General features: G+C 34.9%; 1 protein-coding gene across 3 annotated transcripts in view; it reads left to right on the forward strand.

The window, feature by feature from the left end:
• FGFR1OP2 (FGFR1 oncogene partner 2) overlaps nt 1–20,164 on the forward strand; it is a 31,824-nt gene that overhangs the window by 3,937 nt on the left and 7,723 nt on the right. For all 3 annotated transcript variants that reach the window (XM_026502226.4, XM_057318766.1, XM_057318767.1), the window contains exons 2-4: nt 13,009–13,157; nt 16,956–17,073; nt 18,426–18,568. In XM_026502226.4, the coding sequence (XP_026358011.1) occupies nt 13,023–13,157; nt 16,956–17,073; nt 18,426–18,568 (396 nt within the window). In that variant the 5' untranslated portion in view covers nt 13,009–13,022. The remainder of the gene's footprint in view (nt 1–13,008; nt 13,158–16,955; nt 17,074–18,425; nt 18,569–20,164) is intronic.

Raw genomic sequence — 20,164 nt, forward strand, 5'->3', positions numbered from 1 at the left:
CCCTGGAGTTCCATTTGGATTGCATTAGGTTGAAGAGAAAACTAAGAATAAGTAAACAATTTTTAAAGAGAAAAGGGTTACTTGCCATACCAGATAGTAAGGGTGTATTTTACAACTATAACAGTTGAAGCAGCATAGTGTTGATGTAGATAAAAAGACCCAGAGGTAGAATAGAGAGCTCAAAAACATACCCATACATAAATTTATTGAAAAAACAGGTGTGGCATTAAAATGAGGGGGGTATTCCAACCGTAAGAAAGAAATAATGTGACATGATAGAGATGCCAATTATCATTACAATGGCAGTCATATTACAGTATATAAATACTAAATCAGTATGCTGTCCACCTTAAACTTACATAATGTTATATGTCAAATATATTTCAATAGAAAAAAATTCAGTGCTGGAAAAATGTACTGTGCAATAAATGAGACTGGGGAAACTAGCTGTCCCCATAAGACAAGGGAAATACAAGTAGATAGCTTCCTTATACCATACGTGCAAATAACAAGCAGATGAATTAATGACAAAGGCAAAACCTTGGGGACAGGAAGTGCACTGTAGTTTTGTCTTTTTGGCAATGCCAAAAACTATCTTCTTTCACTTAGCATTAATGCCCTTGAGATTCATCTATATTGTTGTCGTATCAGTACTTCATTCCATATTATTGCTGTACTACAGTTTGCTCATCCACTTGTTTCTCTACAGTAAATGCCCAGAAGTAGTATTGCGAGGTCATATGGTAGCTAGATGTTTAACTTGGTAAGAAGCTGCCAAACCGTTTTCTGAAATAGCCATATCATTTTGCATTGTCACCAGCGTTGTATGACAGTTCCAGTCACACTGTATCCTTGCAGCACTTGGAATGTCAGTACTTTCTTTTTTTTAGCCATCTTGATAGGGCTATAGTGGATCTCATTGTTCTAACTGCATTTCTCTAATAGCTAATAGTTTTGAACATACTTTCGTGTGCTTATTTGCCATCTTTATATCTTTTTGGTTAAGTGTTAAAGTCTTTTGCTTATTTTAAAAATTGGATGATTTTCTTACTGTTATTTCTGAGAGTTTTTTATATATTCTAAATAAAGTTCTTTGTCAGATCTGCGTTTTGCATATTTTGCCTTCCAGTCTGTAGCTTTTCTTTTCAAATTGTCTTAAAGTACCTTTCCCAGAGCAAAAGTTTCTAGTTTTGATGAAGTCTAGTTTATTAATATTTTTTAGTGAATCAAGCTTCTGATATCATGTCTAAAAAATTTTTTGCCTAATCCCAAGTCACAAGGATTTTCTTCACTTTTCGTTTTACATTTAGATCTATGGTCTACTTTGAATTAATTTTTGTATAAAGTGTAAGAATTATGTTGGGGTTAATTTTTTGGCATGTAACCAATTGTTGACAAGACTGTCCTTGCTGGGGCGCCTGGGTTGGCTCAGATGGTTAAGCTTCTGCCTTGGGATCAGGTCATGATCTCTGGGTTCTAGGATGGAGCCCCGAGTCGAACTGGGCTCCTGGCTCAGCAAGGAGTCTGCTTCTCCCTTTCCCTCTGCCTCTCTCTCTCTCTCTCTGTCTCAAATGAATAAATAAAAAATCTTAAAAAAAAAAAAAAAAAGACTGCCTTTTCCGCTGTGAAGTGTCTGTGCACCTTTTTCAAAAAACAGTTGACCATGTTTCTGTGGGCTTATTTCTGACCTCTATTGTTTTCTGTCTCTGCCAATACCATGCTGTCTTGATTGCTGTAACTTTGTAGTAAGTCCTAAAATTTGGTGGTGTGATTTCTCCAACTTTGTTTTCAAAATTCTTTTGGCTATTCTAGTCTCTTTGCATTTTCATAGAAATCTTAGAATTGGCTGGTCAATTTCTACAACAAGGCCTGTGATTTTGATTGGAAGTTGCATTAAGTCTATAGATGAGTTGTAGATGTTTGACATCCCTACTATGTTGAGTCTTCCAATTTATGAACACGGTGTGTCTCCATTTATTTAAACCCTCTTTGGTTTCTTTCATTAGCACTTTGTAGTTATCAGTGTGCATATCCTACATATGTTTTGTTAGATTTATACCCCAAAATTTCATTTTTTTTTAATACAGTCTTTCACTTAAGTATGATATTGGCTATATTGAAGATGCCCTTTCTCGTTTTGAGGCAATTGCCTGCTATTTGCAGAGAATTGTTATTATGAAAGGATTTTTTTTTCAAATGCACCAATTAGTATGATGAGGTGTTTGTTGTTGTTGTTTTTATGGTGGGTTACATTGATTGATATTTAAAAATAGAAACAGCCTTGAGTTCTGGGATAAACCCTACTTGGTCATGGTGTATTATTCTTTCTATATGTTGCTGAATTTGAGTTGCTAATATTTTCTTGAGGATTTTTACATTTATGTTAATGAGGGATATTGGATTGTGGTTCTCTCTGTCTCTCTGGAATGTGTCTGGTTTTGGTTTTAGAGTAATGCTTGTATCATTTTATGAGTTTGGAAGTATTTTCTTCTATTTTCTTAAAGAGATTGTACAAGATTGGTATTCTGTATGTATTCGGTAGAATTTGCCATTGAAATCATCCAAATAGAGATTTTTTGTGGAAGATTTTTAACTACAAATTTAATTTCTTTAATAGTTAATAGGACTATTATGGAATAGTTATAGGATATTAGTAGTTATAACTATAATTACTATACCTAGTGATTATAGGTCTATTATTAATTATTTCCTCTTGTGTGACTATGTAGTTTATGATTTTTAGAGAATTAGTCCATTTCATCTAAATTATCCAATTACTGTGTATGAAATTTATTACTGTATTCACTTATTCTTTTAATGAATTAGGAGTCTGAAGTGATGTCCCATCTTTCATTCCTGACATTGGTAATTTATATCTTCTCTCTCTTTTTTTTCCCCCTTGATCAGTTTTGCTGGAGGTTTATCCACTTCTTTTGCTTTTTCAAAGAATTAGGTTTTGGTTTCACTTGTTTTCCTCTGTTGTTTTCCTGTTCTCAGTTTCATTGATTTCTGCTCTTTTATTATTTCCTTCTTTCTATTTACATTGGAGTTTGTTTGCTCTTTTCCTCATTTCATAAGTTTGAGGCTTAGGTAATTGATTTAAGATCTTTTTAATTTTCTAATAAAAGAATTTAATGCTACAAATTTTCTTCAAAGTACTGCTATATATGCATATCAAAATTTTGATATCTTGTATTTTCATGTTTGTTTAGATGAAAATATTTTCTGATTTCCAAAAAGACTTTTTTTTTTACTTCCGGATTACTTGTGTGTTTTTTACTTTCCAAATGTTTGGAGATTTTCTTATCTGTTACCTATTTTAGTTTAATATCATTACAGGACATAATTTGTATGATTGCAATTCTTTTAAATGTGTTAAGGTTTATTTTGTTGTCTAGGATAAGATCTATCCTAGTGAATGTCCTATCCACACTTAATGTGTATTCTGTTGTTGATATTCAGTCCATCTAGATGTTTGTTCATGCCACCTGTATCCTTGTTGATTTTCTGGGTACAAATTCTATCAATTCCTGAGAAAGAAATTCTCTGCATTCTAATCAGTTCTTATTATCTGTCTTCTCTGTTATAGCCATACTAGTGGGTGTGAAGCATCTCATTGTGGTTTTGATAGCTAATCATGTTGAGTATCTTTTCCCATGCTTATTAACACTCCGACTTTATTTTGATTAGTGTCTGTATACTATATCTTTTTCCATCCTTTTACTTTTAACCTACCTATGTCATATTTGAAGGGAGTTTCACATAGATTATTTATAGATGGATCTTGTTTTATTTTTTTAATTTTTATTTTTAAAGATTTTACTTATTTATTTGACAGAGAGAGAGGCAGCAAGAGAGGGAACACAAGCAGGGGGAGTGAGAGAGGGAGAAGCAGGCTTCCCGCTGAGCGGGGAGCCCGATGCGGGGCTCGATCCCAGAACGCTGAGATCATGACCTGAGCCAAAGGCAGACGCGTAACGACTGAGCCACCCAGGCGCCCCTATTTTTTAAATTTCTATTCTATGCTTTTTCTTTTCCCTTTTTCTTTTTATTGAATTATAATTAACTTACAATATTAGTAGTTTCAGGTATACAGCAGATTGGTTCAGCAATTCCAACATTACTTATTGCTTACCATGAAAAGTATAGTCACCATCTGTCACCATATATTATTACAGCATTATTGACTGTATTCCCTATTCTGTACTTTTCATCTTCATGACTTACTTATTTTATAACTGGGAGCTTGTACCTCATAATCCCCTTTATCTATTTACCCATCCCCCACCCAACCCACCATCCCTCTGGCACCGTACCAGTTTGTTCTCTGTATTTAAAATCTGGTTTTGGGTTTGTTTTGTTTTGCTTGTGTCTTTCTTTCTTTCTTTCTTTTTTTTTTTTTGGATTCCACATGTAAGTGAAATCATATGGTATTTGTCATTCTCTGTCTGACTTATTTCACTTAGCATAATATTCTGTATGTCCACCGATGTTGTTCACAAATGGCAAGATCTCATTCTTATGGCTGAGTAATATTCCATTCTATGTATATACCACATCTTTACCCATTCCTGTATTGATGGACACTTAGGTTCCTCCATATCCTGGCTATTAAAAACAATACTACTATAAACATAGGGGTGCATATATCTTTTTGAATTAGTGTTTTTGTTTTCTTTGGGTAAATACCCAGTAGTGAGATTAATGGATCATGTGGTAGTTCTATTTTTAATTTTTTGAGGAACCTCTAAACTATTTTCCACAGTGGCTACACCAATTTACAGTCCCACCAACAGTGCCTGATGGTTCCTTTTCCTCCATATTCTTGCCAACATTTGTTATTTCTTGTCTTTTTTTATTCTAGTCATTGTGGCACGTGGCACGTGATACCTCATTGTGGCTTTGATTTGCATTGTCCTGATGATTGGTGGTGTTGAGCACTTTTTCATGGGTCTGTTGGCCATCTGTATATGTTCTTTGGAGAAGTGTCTATTCGGATCCTCTGCCATTTTTTGGTGTTGAGTTGTGTTAGTTCTTTATATAGTGGATATATTAACCCCCTATCAGGTGTATCATTTACAGATATCTTCTCCCATTTAGTAGGTTGGGTTTTTGTTTCATTAATGGTTTCCTTCAGTGTGCAAAAGCTTTTTAGTTTGGTGTAATCCTAATAGCTTTTGCTTTTGTTTACCTTGTCTGAAGAGACCAATCTAGAAAAATGTTGCTGTGGCTGATGTGAAAGAGATTACTGCCTATGTTTTCTTCTAGGAGTTTTATGGTTTCAGGTCTCATGTTTAAGACACTAATCCATATTATTTTTATGTATGGTGTAAGAAAATGGTCCAGTTTCATTCTTTTGCATGTAGCTATCCAGTTTTCCCAGCACCATTTACAGAAGAGACTTTCTTTTCCGCATTCTGTATTCTTGCCTCCTTTGCCATAGATTAATTGATCATATAAATAATGGGTTTGTTTCTGGGCTCTCTATTTTGTTCTGTTGATCTCTGTGTCTTGTGTGTGTGTGTGTGCGTGCCATACCATACTGTTTTGGTTAGTACAGCTCTCTACTACATCTTGAAATCTGGGATTTTGATACCTCCTACTTTGTTCTTCTTTTTCACAATTGCTTTGGCTATTCAGTGTCTTTTGTGGTTCCATTCAAATTGTGGGTTTATTCTAGTTCTGTGACAAATGCTGTTAGTATTTTGATAGGGATTGCATTGAATCTGTATATTGCTTTAGTAGTATGGACATTTTAATGATATTAATTCTTCCAATCCATAAGCATGGAATATCTTTTCATTTGTTTGTGTCATCTTAAATTTCTTTCACCATGTTTTATAGGTTAGAGAGTATATCTTTCACCTCCTTGGTTAACTTTATTCCTAGGTATTTTATTATTTTTAGTGCAATTGTAAATGTGATTATTTTAATTTCTCTTTCTGCTACCCCATTATCAATGTATAGTAATGCAACAGATTTCTACATATTAATTTTGTGTCCTGCAACTTTTACTGAATTCATTTATTCTAATGGTTTTTTGGTGGCATCATTAGGGTTTTCTATGTATAGTGTCATGTCATCTGTGCATAGTGATGGTTTTACTTCTTCCTTAGCAGTTTGGATGCCTTTTATTTTTCTCATCTAATTGTTGTATCTAGAGCTTCTTGTACTGTGTTGAATAAAAGTGGTGAGAGTGGATATCCTACTACTTTTATTATAGATTTGATTTTACCTGTGAATTTTTTTCCTTTCATAAGGGCCTTTTCTTTCTACTCAAAGAATTCCCTTTAGCATACCTTGTAAGGCTAGTTTAGTGGTGATGAATTCCTTGAACTTTTTTTGTCTGGGAAACTTTACCTTTCTTTTTATTCTCAATGATAACTTGCTAGTTTCTCCTTTCAGCACTTTGAATATATCATGTCACTCTCTTCTGGTCTGCAAAGTCTCTGCTGAAAAATCAGCTCATAGCCTTGTAGGGTTTCCCTTGTATGAATTGCTTTCTTTTCTTTTGCTCCTTTTAAAATTCTCTGTCATTACTTTTAGCTATTTTAATCATTATGTGTCTTCGTGTACACCTCCTTGAGCTAATCTTGTGGGGGCTCCTCAGTGCTTCCTGGATCCAGATGTCTGTTTCCTTCTCTAGATTAGAGAAGTGTTCAGCTATTAGTTCTTCAAACAGGTTTTCTGTCCTTTTTTTCCCCTCCTTTTGGGATCTCTGTATTGCAGAGGTTATTATGCTTGATGATATCACTGAGTTCCCTTAATCAATAATCTCATTTTTAATTCTTTTTTCTTTTTGATGTTCAGCTTGGTTGCTTTCCATTACCCTGGCTTCCAGACCGCTGACCAATTCTTCTGCTTCCCCTAATCCTCTGTTGATTCCCTCTAGTGTGTTTTTTATTTCAGTTATTGAGTTCTTCATTTCTTGCTGGTTCTGTTTTATATTTTCTCTTTGTTGAAGTTCTCATGAGTTCATTCACTTTTTTCTCAAGTTCAGTGAGTATCTTCATGACTTTATGCAGAAGAGTTCTATGGTGCCCTATAGCACAGTGTTTCCTGGTCACCAGGCTCAGGTATTCAAGCAATATCCCCTGTGTGGGCTGTATGTGCCCTCCTGTTGTGGCTGAGCCATGTTTGCCTTCAGCCCACATGTGGCTGCATAACCTGCCTTGCCTCCTGTGGGTGCACTGGCAGGGTTTAGTCCCTGAGTTGTTGAGGAACCTATATGAGATCTCGGTTGGCTGAGAGGTGGGCAGGGTCAGCAGTCAGGCTAGCTGTCTGCAATTAGCCTCTCTCTTGGTACATCGAAAGGAAGGGCTTTCTCCCTGCAGAGCCCACAGAGGCTTTTGTTGAGGGCCAGTACTGGCAGTCAGACTACATATTTATAGTCCGCCTCTGGCTGCAGCTGCAGGCACACCCTATGGTAGAGCTTTCTTCCTGTACAGTCTGCTAAAAGACTTGACTCCTGGAACCGTGGGCAAGCTGGTGTGTAGAATTATCTGCCTCCTCCCCAAGGCAGGAGTTCCTTTGGAATAGCACCATTCCCTGCCAGGGCTGCTTGCAGGATGTGGAGGAGCAGGAGCCTCTTTAGAAGGATGCCTACCAAGGTGGGCAAGCAGGGTTGGAACAGGCATGTGGCAGGGGAATGTGGGGGCAGGGCATGCAGTGCTAAGTGTGGAGAATTTTAGTGCTAGTTCCTGCAGCTGTCCGGCTATCCAGGCTAGGGGAGGGGAAGAGAAATGGCCCCCACCATCACTTTTTTCTTAGAGAAATCTTCTGAAGATCCCTGCTCCTCCAGCATATGTTCTGAGACTAGGAAATAAATCTGCTTCACATACACCCCAGGCACTTTTCAAACTGCTGTTTCTGTGCCCGAATTATTTGTTATCCTGGCTCTTTAAGGTCAGGATCTCAGTTTCCTATTACCTCCCCCCTCTTTTGTTAAGTCCACTGATTTTTAAAGCTCCAGAAGTTAAGCCCCATTGGTTTCCATAGCCAATGTTACAAGGATTTGTCTTCATAGTGAAAGTCCCCAGGGCTTGAGGTACCTGGGGTGTCTGGGGTGGGGCCTGATACTCTTGATTCTCTGTGCTTATGGTATCCCTCCCCTTTGTGGTTTGTCTCACCAGGGGTTTGGTTCCCAAGGAGTCTCTACCTCTCCTTTTCTAATGTGGCCTCATCTCTGCCATTAACTGTGGAAGGTGTGTTCTGCCAGTCTTTGGGTCGTTTTTAGAGTTATTTGTACAGATGTAACTGTTGTCTTTTTGTGTGTCTGTGGGACAGGGTAAGCTGAAGATCCTCCTACTCCACCATCTTAGCCCCTCCCTGGGTCCTGTTTTTTAATTCATTCTGATAATATATCTTTTAATTAGTGTGTTTAGAACATTTACATTTAGTGTAATTATTAATCTATTTGGATTTAGGTCCAACATCTCGTAATTTGTTCCTTCAACATTTTGTTCCTTTATTTCCCCCTTTTCGTTCTTTTGGGTTATTGAACACTTTTCACTTTATTTTAATTCATCTATTGTGGTTTTGACTATTATCTCTGTACAGGCTCTTTAGGAGTTTCTTTAGGAATTTGTGTGTGTGTGTGTGTGTGTGTGTGTGTGTGTGTGTGTGTGTATACATATATATACACTTATATAAAACTTTTACTTACAGTTGACATTTAATAGTTTCAGGGGACATGTTGAAACCTTATCACTATATAGGTCCATTTATCCTCCCACCTTTATGTCATAGTTATATATTACATATACATAAACTGAAAATTCTGTCAGACGGAAGTTATAGTTCTTGTTTTCAAATGTCAGACATTTTAAAGCATTCAAGAATAGTTTATGGTATATGCCTACTTATTTATGTCATGCTTCCTTTATTCCTAATGCTCTAAGTTTCCTTCTGATACCTTTAGAAAACATCTGTTAGAAATGAATTCTTGGGGCGCCTGGGTGGCACAGCAGTTAAGCATCTGACTTCGGCTCAGGGTGTGATCCCGGCGTTCTGGGATCGAGCCCCACATCAGGCTCCTCCGCTATGAGCCTGCTTCTTCCTCTCCCACTCCCCCTGCTTGTGTTCCCTCTCTCTCTGGCTGTCTCTATCTCTGTCGAATAAATACATAAAATCTTTAAAAAAAAAATGAATTCTTTTTCTTCTGGGAGTGATTTTTATTTCACCTTCATATATAAAGAGTATTTTTGCTGGATATAGAATTCTGGTGTGACAGTTCTGTTCTTTCTGCATTTTAAGTGTTCTACTTTCTATTTCAATCAGTTTGGCTTCTGGCTGTCCTTCAAATTGTTGGTTCTTCATAAGTGTCATTTGTGTCTTTCTGTTTTTAAGAATTTTTCTCTGTGTTTAGTTTTCAGAAATTTGATTATGGTGTGTATGAGTTTAGACCTTCTTGGGTTTATTCTGTTTGAGTTTTGCTGAGGACTGAGAATGATGAAGACAGGAAGATTTCTGAGGAAGAGACAGTGTTTCATAATTTAAATTCATAAATAATTGTGCCAGTTAAGTATGTTTCCATATTACTTGATTGAGAAGTTAGAATGTCATTGGTAGGAAATACAAACTACAGTAGTATTTTAACTACTGCAATTATTATGGCTTTTCAACAGGGGACTTTTTCAGCCTGTCCATATTATAAACATACTAGTATATTAAGGAATGTTACCTATTGCTAGAGCATAGAGAGACAGCCCTATAAAATCCACTGGGAGATGTTAAAAACATCTTTAGGAATGGTTTTAGTCCTCACTTCATCTTTTAAATTTTTCCAGATTAATTTATATACAAATAAAGCTTGCACTGGGCCATCCAAAAAATTTTCCCATCAGTGTTTCTAATATTGTGGCCAATTTTTTTTTCCTACTGGAATGAGATGTTTCCTGGAGTTTCTAGTGTCCATTTGAGGTTTCATCTGGTGCTGTGAAGACACCATTCTGATTGTGGCAGCTCTTATCCTTGTGGATTTTACAACTTGATCATCTCATGTTTCTTTTTGGAATTTGTCAGGCCAGATTTTGCGTGTCTATGATGGAATCTTTAACTTCTCCATAGATTTATGATTTTATTGTTTTATGTGAGGTCCTTGCATAAGGACTTTGAGTCAAAGAAATCTGTTTGTAGCAAGGGTAGTTCCTTAATTATACTATGTATGCTAGTACATACTTAGCATCCTAGCTTGTATGGTATTTTTTTTTTATTATTGTTTGTCTCTGTTATTTTAGGTAGTATCAAGCCATCAAATAGTTAATGTAGTCATTGTTTATTAAGGGATATCTGAGAAACTTTTTTTTTTTGCAGTATTTCAAAGAAGTGAATTATCCCAAAAATGATCCAGCTATTACTATATAAGTTTACTTTTTTTTTTTTTTTTTTTTAAGCAAGTTGCTCTATCTTAAACAGCCACAGTTAAGTCATTTGATCAGTTTGGCTCCCAGTAAGAAAATTAATTTTATCAGAATAGGTATCAAATATACCTACTGTATATCATGCCTGGTATTGTCACTTTTTGTGCTTACTATAAAGCCCATTAACAAGCAGTAAAGTCAAGATTTGTTCCTAGAGAATTCAAAAGTTTTATTTGGGTCTTGGACACTTCTTGATTTATGGAATGGAGACACAATCATGAGATTTTCGTTCAGTTGGTTGGTTGTTGGGGTAAGAATGTCACTAGTGGATGGTAATATGAAAAGGAGAAAGTAACAATATTTCATAATTACTCAATTAGTAGAAAATGTAGAGTGATTTCCTTTAGCAATAGGGATTTGCGACATGGCAACATTAGGTTTAAAGACCTAGTTTAAGTCCGGAAGATGCTTTAACCAATTTAGTTAGGCCTGTGATTGCTCTGAGGGAAGAAGGATATCTTAGCTACTCAATTAAGGCATAGGATTTAATAATCAGTGGCTCTTTGGTGCCATGTTGTGAAGTTAATATCCCCAGAATACAGCATAACTTTTTCATATTTTAAAAAGAAAGACTCGTTTAGATTCAGGGCTGTCTTCCAGTTAATCTGTCAGTCTCTGTGGATTCTTTTGCCTAGAGGAACCTAAGAGCTTAGTTTGTTTTTTTTTTCTTCTCCCCCTTTTATTTGGGGTGGGGGGGGGAACTTACTGAATTATATACACAGTATAGTTTTTTTAATGTCTACATCACCTATCATCTAATCGTATGTAGGAGCCTTAGTGTATTCTGTTTGGAAACAGATCCCGTGTATTATATTTGTAGATGTTGTGTTACAGACCATACAGAAGTATTCTTCAAATAGTGGTCCCAATAATATTATTTACAGGTTGGGACCTGGGATTGTTAGAGGTTCTTAGTACTTGAGTTGTTCTATTAAGCCAAGATAAATTTCATGTCTCTAAAGTCTTTTACAATTTTCTCTAGACTTTCAAAAAAATTTTTTTTATTATTTTCTTTGACTATCTGGTACAACCAATTATCTAGTAAGACATATATGTCTTATTTTTAATTTTTTTTCTTTTTTACTCATTACAAGTCAGTTTGCCCCCTCTTCCCCCTCCCAGTTTTGTTTTTTTGTTTTTGTTTTTGTTTCCTTTTGGTGAGAGGGCTTTAAATAACTTTAAAATTTTACTCTGAAGGATCTGGTGTTTCATACTAGTGGGGTTAATGAGAGATACGGTGGCTATATTATTCATCTATCATTTTAGATAATTCTCCTTGGAAGTTTAGAAAAAGGACAGGGCATTGTTGGATGCCAATGTCTTCCTTGGAGCAGCATCTTGGACAGATATTAGATAATCGTCCTTTTGTGTTTTAGCCAGTACGGGACAGTTGTAACTTTAATGACCCCTTTGCTTATCGTTTTTTCAAGTACCTTTTTCTAAGTCTCTCAAATCTTGGAAGACAAATCTCTTTATTGTTTTATCTGGAGAGCCAGAAATTGTATTAATTTCCAGCTTGTTTAATTTTTAAAGCTCTCTGGAAATGTCGTATATTGAGTATTTTCTAAATTGGCAGTTTTAATTTATTCTGATTAAATCCTCTTATGCAGGTTTAAACTAGCACAGTAGAATCTGTCTTGCATTCTGTAGCAAATTTCTGTCTTCCTAAAGTTGATGAAATCCTTAATGATAGCCCTTAGCTTGAATCTATACCAGAGTTTTAATTTAACTTCTATAGAAGTTCTGGCCTCGTAATTTTACAGTGTGACTTTACTTTTTGAGAAAGCCCTGAAGAAAGGATGGCTCATATAGAAGGTAAAGTAAAACTTAGTATAAAGAGAAAAATTCAAAGATAGTAAATTTCAGAAGGTTAAAGTGTTTGAGAGAGATTATTTTAAAATTACGATTTTGTTTTGAGGTCTCTGCATACTAAGTGAAGAAAGAAGCTAACTTGTTTCATATTTTGTCTGCTAATTTTTTGAGCTCCTCTTAAACATATTATTTATTGATTTTAACATATCAAAAATTTCCCATAATGGCTGGTGTTCTAAGTCATATTTTTTTTAACCATTTACTAAGGAAGCACAGGCGTTAGGATTATAGTACTTCATATAAGAAGCAGTTCCTCCAAAAGAAGGACACTTTGACATAGCATGACACAGAGACCACTCTGGCTGGTCAATAAGTGTGTGTTGTGAATGGTGTCTCAGGTCACCTGACCAAGCAGAGGCTAGGAAGGATCTCATAGTTAGCAGCTCACAGTCATGGACCACAGAGTACAGACTTAGTAAAGTGACCTTTTTCACAAATAACAAGATAAGGGAATGCTCTCATGAAGAGTATAATTTCTATATAATATAAAATGTATTCACTTGATTTGTATTTTTTTTCCCCATCATAAATTCAGGGTGTTTTAAATACACTCTGATTATGTCTGCAAATCATTTATATATGCTCTAATTTTTCTTTTAATATTATAAATTCACTCTCAAGCTTTTGCCATCCTAACAGAAGCAAAACCGCAAGTGTCTTACATGTTTTTCTGTGTAGTGAACAATCCTGTAACAAATGTACCTTAATTTTACAGGCATTCCTTTAGAAATGAGTTGCACAATTGAGAAGGCACTTGCTGATGCTAAAGCTCTTGTTGAAAGATTGAGAGATCATGACGATGCAGCAGAATCTCTGATTGAGCAAACCACAGCTCTCAATAAGCGAGTAGAAGCGATGAAGCAGGTTTGATTTTTCTTTCTTGTTGATTCCATTTTGAAAAAAGCAGTCAGACATTTATGTATTGCTTGAGTCATAAACTTCTTAATTAGTCATTTTTTAATGTTCTGTAAAACTTGAAAAGTAGTTTGATCTGTAGGTTTTAATTTTACTTTAGATTATCATATCATTTTGTCATGTCCAGGTGATATATATATGTATGTATATTCTGAAAACTGTTTATTTGATTACTTGTTTTTCTGACAAAGTTGTATATTGTTTAGAAATTATATGAATATATTATGTTCAGAGATATTTGACAAAGATCAAATAATATCTTTTACTAATAGTGACATATTTTGCTCTGTCTCAAATTTTATAATGTAGAAATGTTTATGTTTTTCTTTATAAAAGTACTTAGGTGATGTTATTTAACAACAAAGTAGTTTTCAAAAGCGATGTAAGGCGATATCTGGTTTATACATTATACAGTTGTTGAATTTGTACTTCCTACCTTAATTTTCATTTAATGCTACCAGTTAAAAAATGAAAAGGGCTTCACTTCTAATTATCCTTATAATATATATAAGAACTTTCTCATATAAGACCTTGTATTTAAGAACTTTCCAGTGGTCCATGGAGTTTAGCTACCATTTTAAAAACCTTCTTAGGATAAAAATTTTCAACTCAAAGAGAATTATACAATTTCTTATATTATGATGGAAATCAGTTGGGGGAAATGTATATTCATAGCCTACTCTTGTGAAATTCATCCATTTTGTAAAAGGAAGCAACCCTGGGATATCGCTTTTAACAAAGCTGCTGGAAATAATGGAGCAAGTTTACTTGTTTTGTTGCCCTAAACAGATTATATATCTCCCTAACTCTCCAGCTTGACTCATGCATTCCAAGGAACATATATATGGTATTGAGTTGTAAAACCAAAGGTGTTTGACAACTAAAGAACAAGAAATGTTATAATGAATACATTACTAAATGGCACATCAAAATGCCTTGAAAATGAAGGAGTACAATTTTAAAGTTAGATTCACATTTATTTATAGTTTTTTTTCCATTTCTCTTGCACATGTTCTTTTACTATTGTTATTGAGATATAATTCACAATACCGATAAAATTAGCCCTTTTGAAGGGCATAGTTCATTGGATTTTAGTACATTCACAGGTTGTGCAACCATACGCACTATCTAATTCCGGAACAGTCTTATCACTCCAAATGCTCACCTCCAATTAGCAGCTGTTCCCTAGCTCTCCCTTCCCTCAGCCCCTGGCAACTAATCTTTCTATCTCTGTGGATGTATCTCTTTGGAACATTTCATATGAATGGAATCATACAGTATGTGGCTTTTTGTAACTATTTTTTTAACGTAATGTTTTTGAGGTTCATCCATGTTGTAGCATGTTAATAAGTTTTTTATTCCTTTTTATTGCTGAATAATATTCCATCATAAGGATATAGTGCATTGTGTCTCTCCATCAGTTGATAGACATTTGGATTGTCTCTATTTGGGAGCGATTATAAATAATACTGCTATGAATATTTGTGTACAAGTTTCTGTGTAGACATATTTTCAGTTATCTTGGGTGTGTGTGTGTGTGTGTGTGTATATATATACATACATACATACATACACATACTTGGGAGTAGAATGAATGGGTCATCGGCTCTGTGTGTAACTTTTTGAGGATCTGCCAGACTGTTTTCCAAAGCAGCTACACCATTTTACATTCCAGTCAACAGTACAATTTCTCCACATTCTGTCCAACACTTACTATTTGACTTTTTGATTAAGGTCATCCTAGTGGGGCACAAAAAGAGACACATAGACCAATGGAACAGAATAGAGAACTCAGAAAATGGACTCTCAACTCCATGATCAGCTAATCTTCGACAAAGCAGAAAGGAATATCCAGTGGAAAAAGACAGTCTCTTCAACAAATGGTGTTGGGAAAATTGGACAGCCACATGCAGAAGAATGAAACTGGACCATTTCCTTACACCACACACAAAAATAGACTCAAAATGGATGAAAGACCTAAATGTGAGACAGGAATCCATCAAAATCCTTGAGGAGAACACAGGCAGCAACCCCTTCGACCTTGGCCACAGCAACTTCTAGACATATCACCAAAGGCAAGGGAAGCAAGGGCAAAAACGAATTATTGGGAACTTCATCAGGATAAAAAGCTTTTGCACAGCAAAGGAAACAGTCAACAAAACCAAAAGACAACTGACAGAACGGGAGAAGATATTTGCAAATGTCTTATCAGTTAAAGGGCTAGTATCCAGAATCTATAAAGAACTTATCAAACTCAACACCCAAGGAACAAATAATGCATTCAAGAAATGGGCAGAAGACATGAACAGACATTTCTGCAAAGAAGACATCCAAATGGCCAACAGACACATGAAAAAGTGCTCTACATTGCTTGGCATCAGGGAAATACAAATCAAAACCACAATGAGATATCACCTCACACCAGTCAGAATGGCTAAAATTAACAAGTCAGGAAATGACAGATGTTGGCTAGGATACAGAGAAAGGGGAACCCGTTTACACTGCTGGTGGGAATGCAAGTCGGTGCAGCCACTCTGAAAAATAGTATGGAGGTTCCTCAAAAAGTTATAAATAGATCTACCCTACAATCCAGCAATTGCACTACTAGGGATTTACACCAAAGATACAAGTGTTGTGATCTGAAGGGGCACCTGCACCCCAATGTTCAAAGGAACAATGTCCACAATAGCCAAACTATGGAAAGAGCCCAGATGTCCATTGACAGATGAATGGATAAAGATGATGTGTGTATATATATACACACATATACAATGAAATTATTATGCAGCCATCAAAAATGAAATCTTGCCATTTGCAATGACGTGGGTATTATGCTAAGTGAAATAAGTCAATCAGAGAAAGACAGTTATCATATAATCTCGCTGAGTAATGTGGAATTTGAGAAACGAGGCAGAGGATCATAGGGGAAGGGAGGAAAAAAAATGAACAAGATGAAACTAGAGAGGGAGACAAACCATAAGAAACTCTCAATCTCAGGGTTGCTGGAGTGGAGGAAGGTAGGAGGGATGGGGTGGCTGGGTGATGGACACTGGGGAGGGTATGTGTTGTAGGGAGCGCTGTGTATTGTGCAAGAGTGATGAATCATAGACCTGTACACCTGAAACAATATATTATGTATTAATTTTTTAAAAAGCCAAAAAATAAATAAATAAAATAAAATACATTCTGGATTCTAGTGGTTGTGAAGTGGTATCTTACTACTGTATTGAATTGCATTTCCCTAATGACTAGTAATATTAAACATCTTTTTATGTGCTTACTGGCCATTTGTATACCTTCTCTAGAGAAGAAATGTCTCTTCAAAACCCTTGCCCACTTTTTTCCAGCTCTATTGAGATAGAATTGATATATAACATTGTGTAAGCTTAAGGTGTGCAAGATGATTTGATACATATATATATATTGCAAAGTGATTACCACAGTAGTTAACACCTGTATCACCTCACATAATTACTGTGATGAAAACATTTAAAATCTCTTACTAACTTATAAGCATATAATACAATCTTGTTAACTATAGTCACCATGCTGTACATTAGATTCCCCAGAACTTACCCATCGTGTGTGCCCATTTTTTAATGTATTAAATGTATTATTATTAAGTTAGGATTATTATTATTAGAGTTGTAAGAATTCTTTATATATTCTGGATATTAGACCGTTATCAGATATATATCTGAGATATATACTTTCAAGTATTTTCTCCCCCCATGTTCTTTCTATTAGTATCAGGAAGAAATTCAAGAACTTAATGAAGTTGCAAGGCATCGACCACGGGCCACATTAGTTATGGGAATCCAGCAAGAAAACAGGCAAATCCGAGAACTGCAACAAGAGAACAAAGGTAAGACATATAATCTTAAGATTATATGTAAGAACATGTCATTGTAAAAAAAAAAGGAGTTTGACAACTAAAATTAAGAACCAGGAATGTTATAATGAATTATGTTACTCAGTGGCTCAACAGAATGCCTTGGGAATAAAGGAGTGGGCTTTAAAGTTAGATTCGCATTTATTTAAAAACATTTTTCATTTCTTTTGCCCGTGATCTTTTATTACCGTTATTGAGATATAATTCACATACCATAAAGTATACCCTTTTGAAGGACATAGTTCATTGGATTTTAATTAAAATTGAATTTAGTTAAAATTAAAAGACCTGTAATACACAATTGGACTCTTAACTTAGGACCAATTAGTATTTTCAAAAATGGGGAAATGGCCAACTAAATTTCCTTTTTGGTATTCTCATTTCTGATCCATATGCCCAAATCATATGCACTAGTCGTTATCCTTTCCTACTTATGAATGTCTGCCTTGCTTGGAGTCATCTTAGATTCTTACCCTCAATATCCAGTTTGTGCCATTGTTGTTACCTGTGAAGTAACACTTTCCTTCTCTGCAGAACCAGGGCTTTGGTCCCTTGCTTTGGTTTTCATAGTCTCTTGCCTGATCTGTCCTAATTGGCTTCTGTGATTTTAGTCTCTTTTCCCCCTTCAGTCTGTCTCCAACACAGGCATCAGATTCCTTTTTCCTAGACATATCTGGCCGTGTTACTCTTTTGCTTTAGAACCTTCATTGTGTACTTAACTTCCTTATCCAGTCTTTCAAAATCAACTCGAGGCCTTTTACTCTGTCTTCTTCCCGTATCTCTCTTCATGAAACCTTTGTTCTTGCCCTCCTGAACCAGTTCCTGAACACAGCATCTGCTTTCATGCCTCCCTGTGTAGAATGCCCTTTCCTTTATTTTTCAGCTTGAGTGCAAGTTCATCTCAATAATGTGAAACTTGCACCAGTTTCTCCTCACAGACTTTGTTTATATATATATTTAGGTAGAGCTCTGTACTTTACATATTGTAATATAATTAGAGTGTATTTGCTTTCTCCACTAGACTCTGAGCTTCTTGGCCTTTTGGGTATTCCTAATATAGAGCATTATCTGGTACTTAATTATTCAGTAAATGTTTGTTGAAATGATTTTTTTTTAAATGAGCTTTAAATGGTCATTTAAAAAACTTAAAAAGACTCCATTTGGTGTGCTTTCTTTCTTTATGGCAAGAGATTTACACGTTTTCTTTTCAAAACACCCTCTTTGTAAGTTGCTTTTTTGGTAAATACAATAGGGAAGAGAATATTTTGTACATCTTTAACTCAAGTTTGAGTAAAATATACTGTTATCCTTGTGATTCTTGATAGAATTGCGTACATCCCTGGAAGAACATCAGTCTGCCTTGGAACTTATCATGAGCAAGTATCGAGAGCAAATGTTTAGACTACTAATGGCTAGCAAAAAAGATGATCCGGGTATAATAACGAAGTTAAAAGAGCAGCACTCCAAGGTAATCCATTTTATAAATATAATTTAAAATGAAAAAGAAGCACAATTGGTTAACTTGTGTTGAGGGTTTTTTTTAAATCACAGGTATCTAACATGATACTGAATATTTCATCTTTCTGGCATTTTCTGCTTTTCCTTATTTTTGTCATTTCTTGTTACATATTTTGTTTGATTTACTCTCTTAACTCCTGTTGTTCCCTAGTAGCTTTAACATATTTTCAAAAATAAACTTTATTTGGGAAGTAAAGGTAAGTATATTCAATTCAAAATCATTTTATAAGGTTATCTGCTTTTAAGAAATATTTCTTCTAATAAATTTGTGTGTTGACATTTGTTGCAAAAACAAAAATTGAAATGCTGAAAAATGTTTTCAGAAATCTGAAACCAGCTAAAGGTAGATTTATTTTTCTTAAGACTGTTTTCTGAATGAGGCTAATTAATCCAGACTGTAAATAATACTGATTATGATGGAAAAACCATGAGGGGCGGGAAGGAAAAGAACCAACATATTAAGATTTGACCCCACCCCACTCTCCGATCACATATCACTTAACACCATTTTTAGAGACAGAGCTGAACTGGGTAGAAATTAGTGTTTTTTCCTCTGTTCATTTTACTTATTACCATCGCTGTGTCTGTTTGCTTTTTGTTTGTCCCCGTGTTCGTTAGCAACTGCTATGAAGACAAGTAGAATAATCCTTTCCTATTTACATTTTAAGCTGAATTTTAACTGCTGGTGTGAAATAAAAATATTAGAATATTGTGATTTCTAGCTATTACTTGCATTGGATAATGGGGAGCTATTATTGGTTAAAACTAACATTATTTAAGAAATACTGTTTTAAGACAAGTTTTTATCATTCTCAATTACTGAAACACATCTTAGAGTCCTTAAAATAATTCTTCCATCTTGGTGCTTGTAAGTATTTTTAAGGTATTAATTATTCTATTAAAATTAAATATCTAGTAAATAGGTCTTTGTGTGACAAGTTTACATATTAAGAGAATTATTAATAGATACCTCTTGTGTCGGTTATATAATAATTAATAAATATGGGTTTAATGTTATCTAATTATACTATTCATCTTCTAACCGAAAGGAATAACCTTGGATGTTTAAGTAGCGGCCTTTTGAATATAAATTTATCTATCATTAATGAGATATCATTATAAAAACATAAATTTAAATGTATAACTTGAGTGTTTCTTTTAAAGATACAAAGATGAATTGACTTAAATTATTGGTAAAATAAATATAATCTTGAGAAATTTCAAAAGGCCTTTATGTTTAAAACCTAAGAAATAAATTTGTTAAGATCTAAAGAGATTGCTCTACCAAAAAATGTTTAGTGTAAGCTACTGTGGGTTGCTAGTTCCACTGGGTAGCAGCTATGCCAAAAGCAAGTATTTTCTAGAACACATCAGATTTTACCATTCACTAGAGCAGTTTCATTAATTAGCAAAGTTAAACGTTTCTTAAGGTAGCTGTAAACCATCCTTTATTATGTAGACTGAATTCATCTAAGTGCTGATCCTTCCATAAAATGACTGTTCAGTTACTTGTTGTTAATTCCAACTAATACATATTAATGTTTGT

This window comes from Ursus arctos, unplaced genomic scaffold, assembly GCF_023065955.2.
Source record: "Ursus arctos isolate Adak ecotype North America unplaced genomic scaffold, UrsArc2.0 scaffold_26, whole genome shotgun sequence".
NCBI classification, from domain to species: domain Eukaryota; kingdom Metazoa; phylum Chordata; class Mammalia; order Carnivora; family Ursidae; genus Ursus; species Ursus arctos.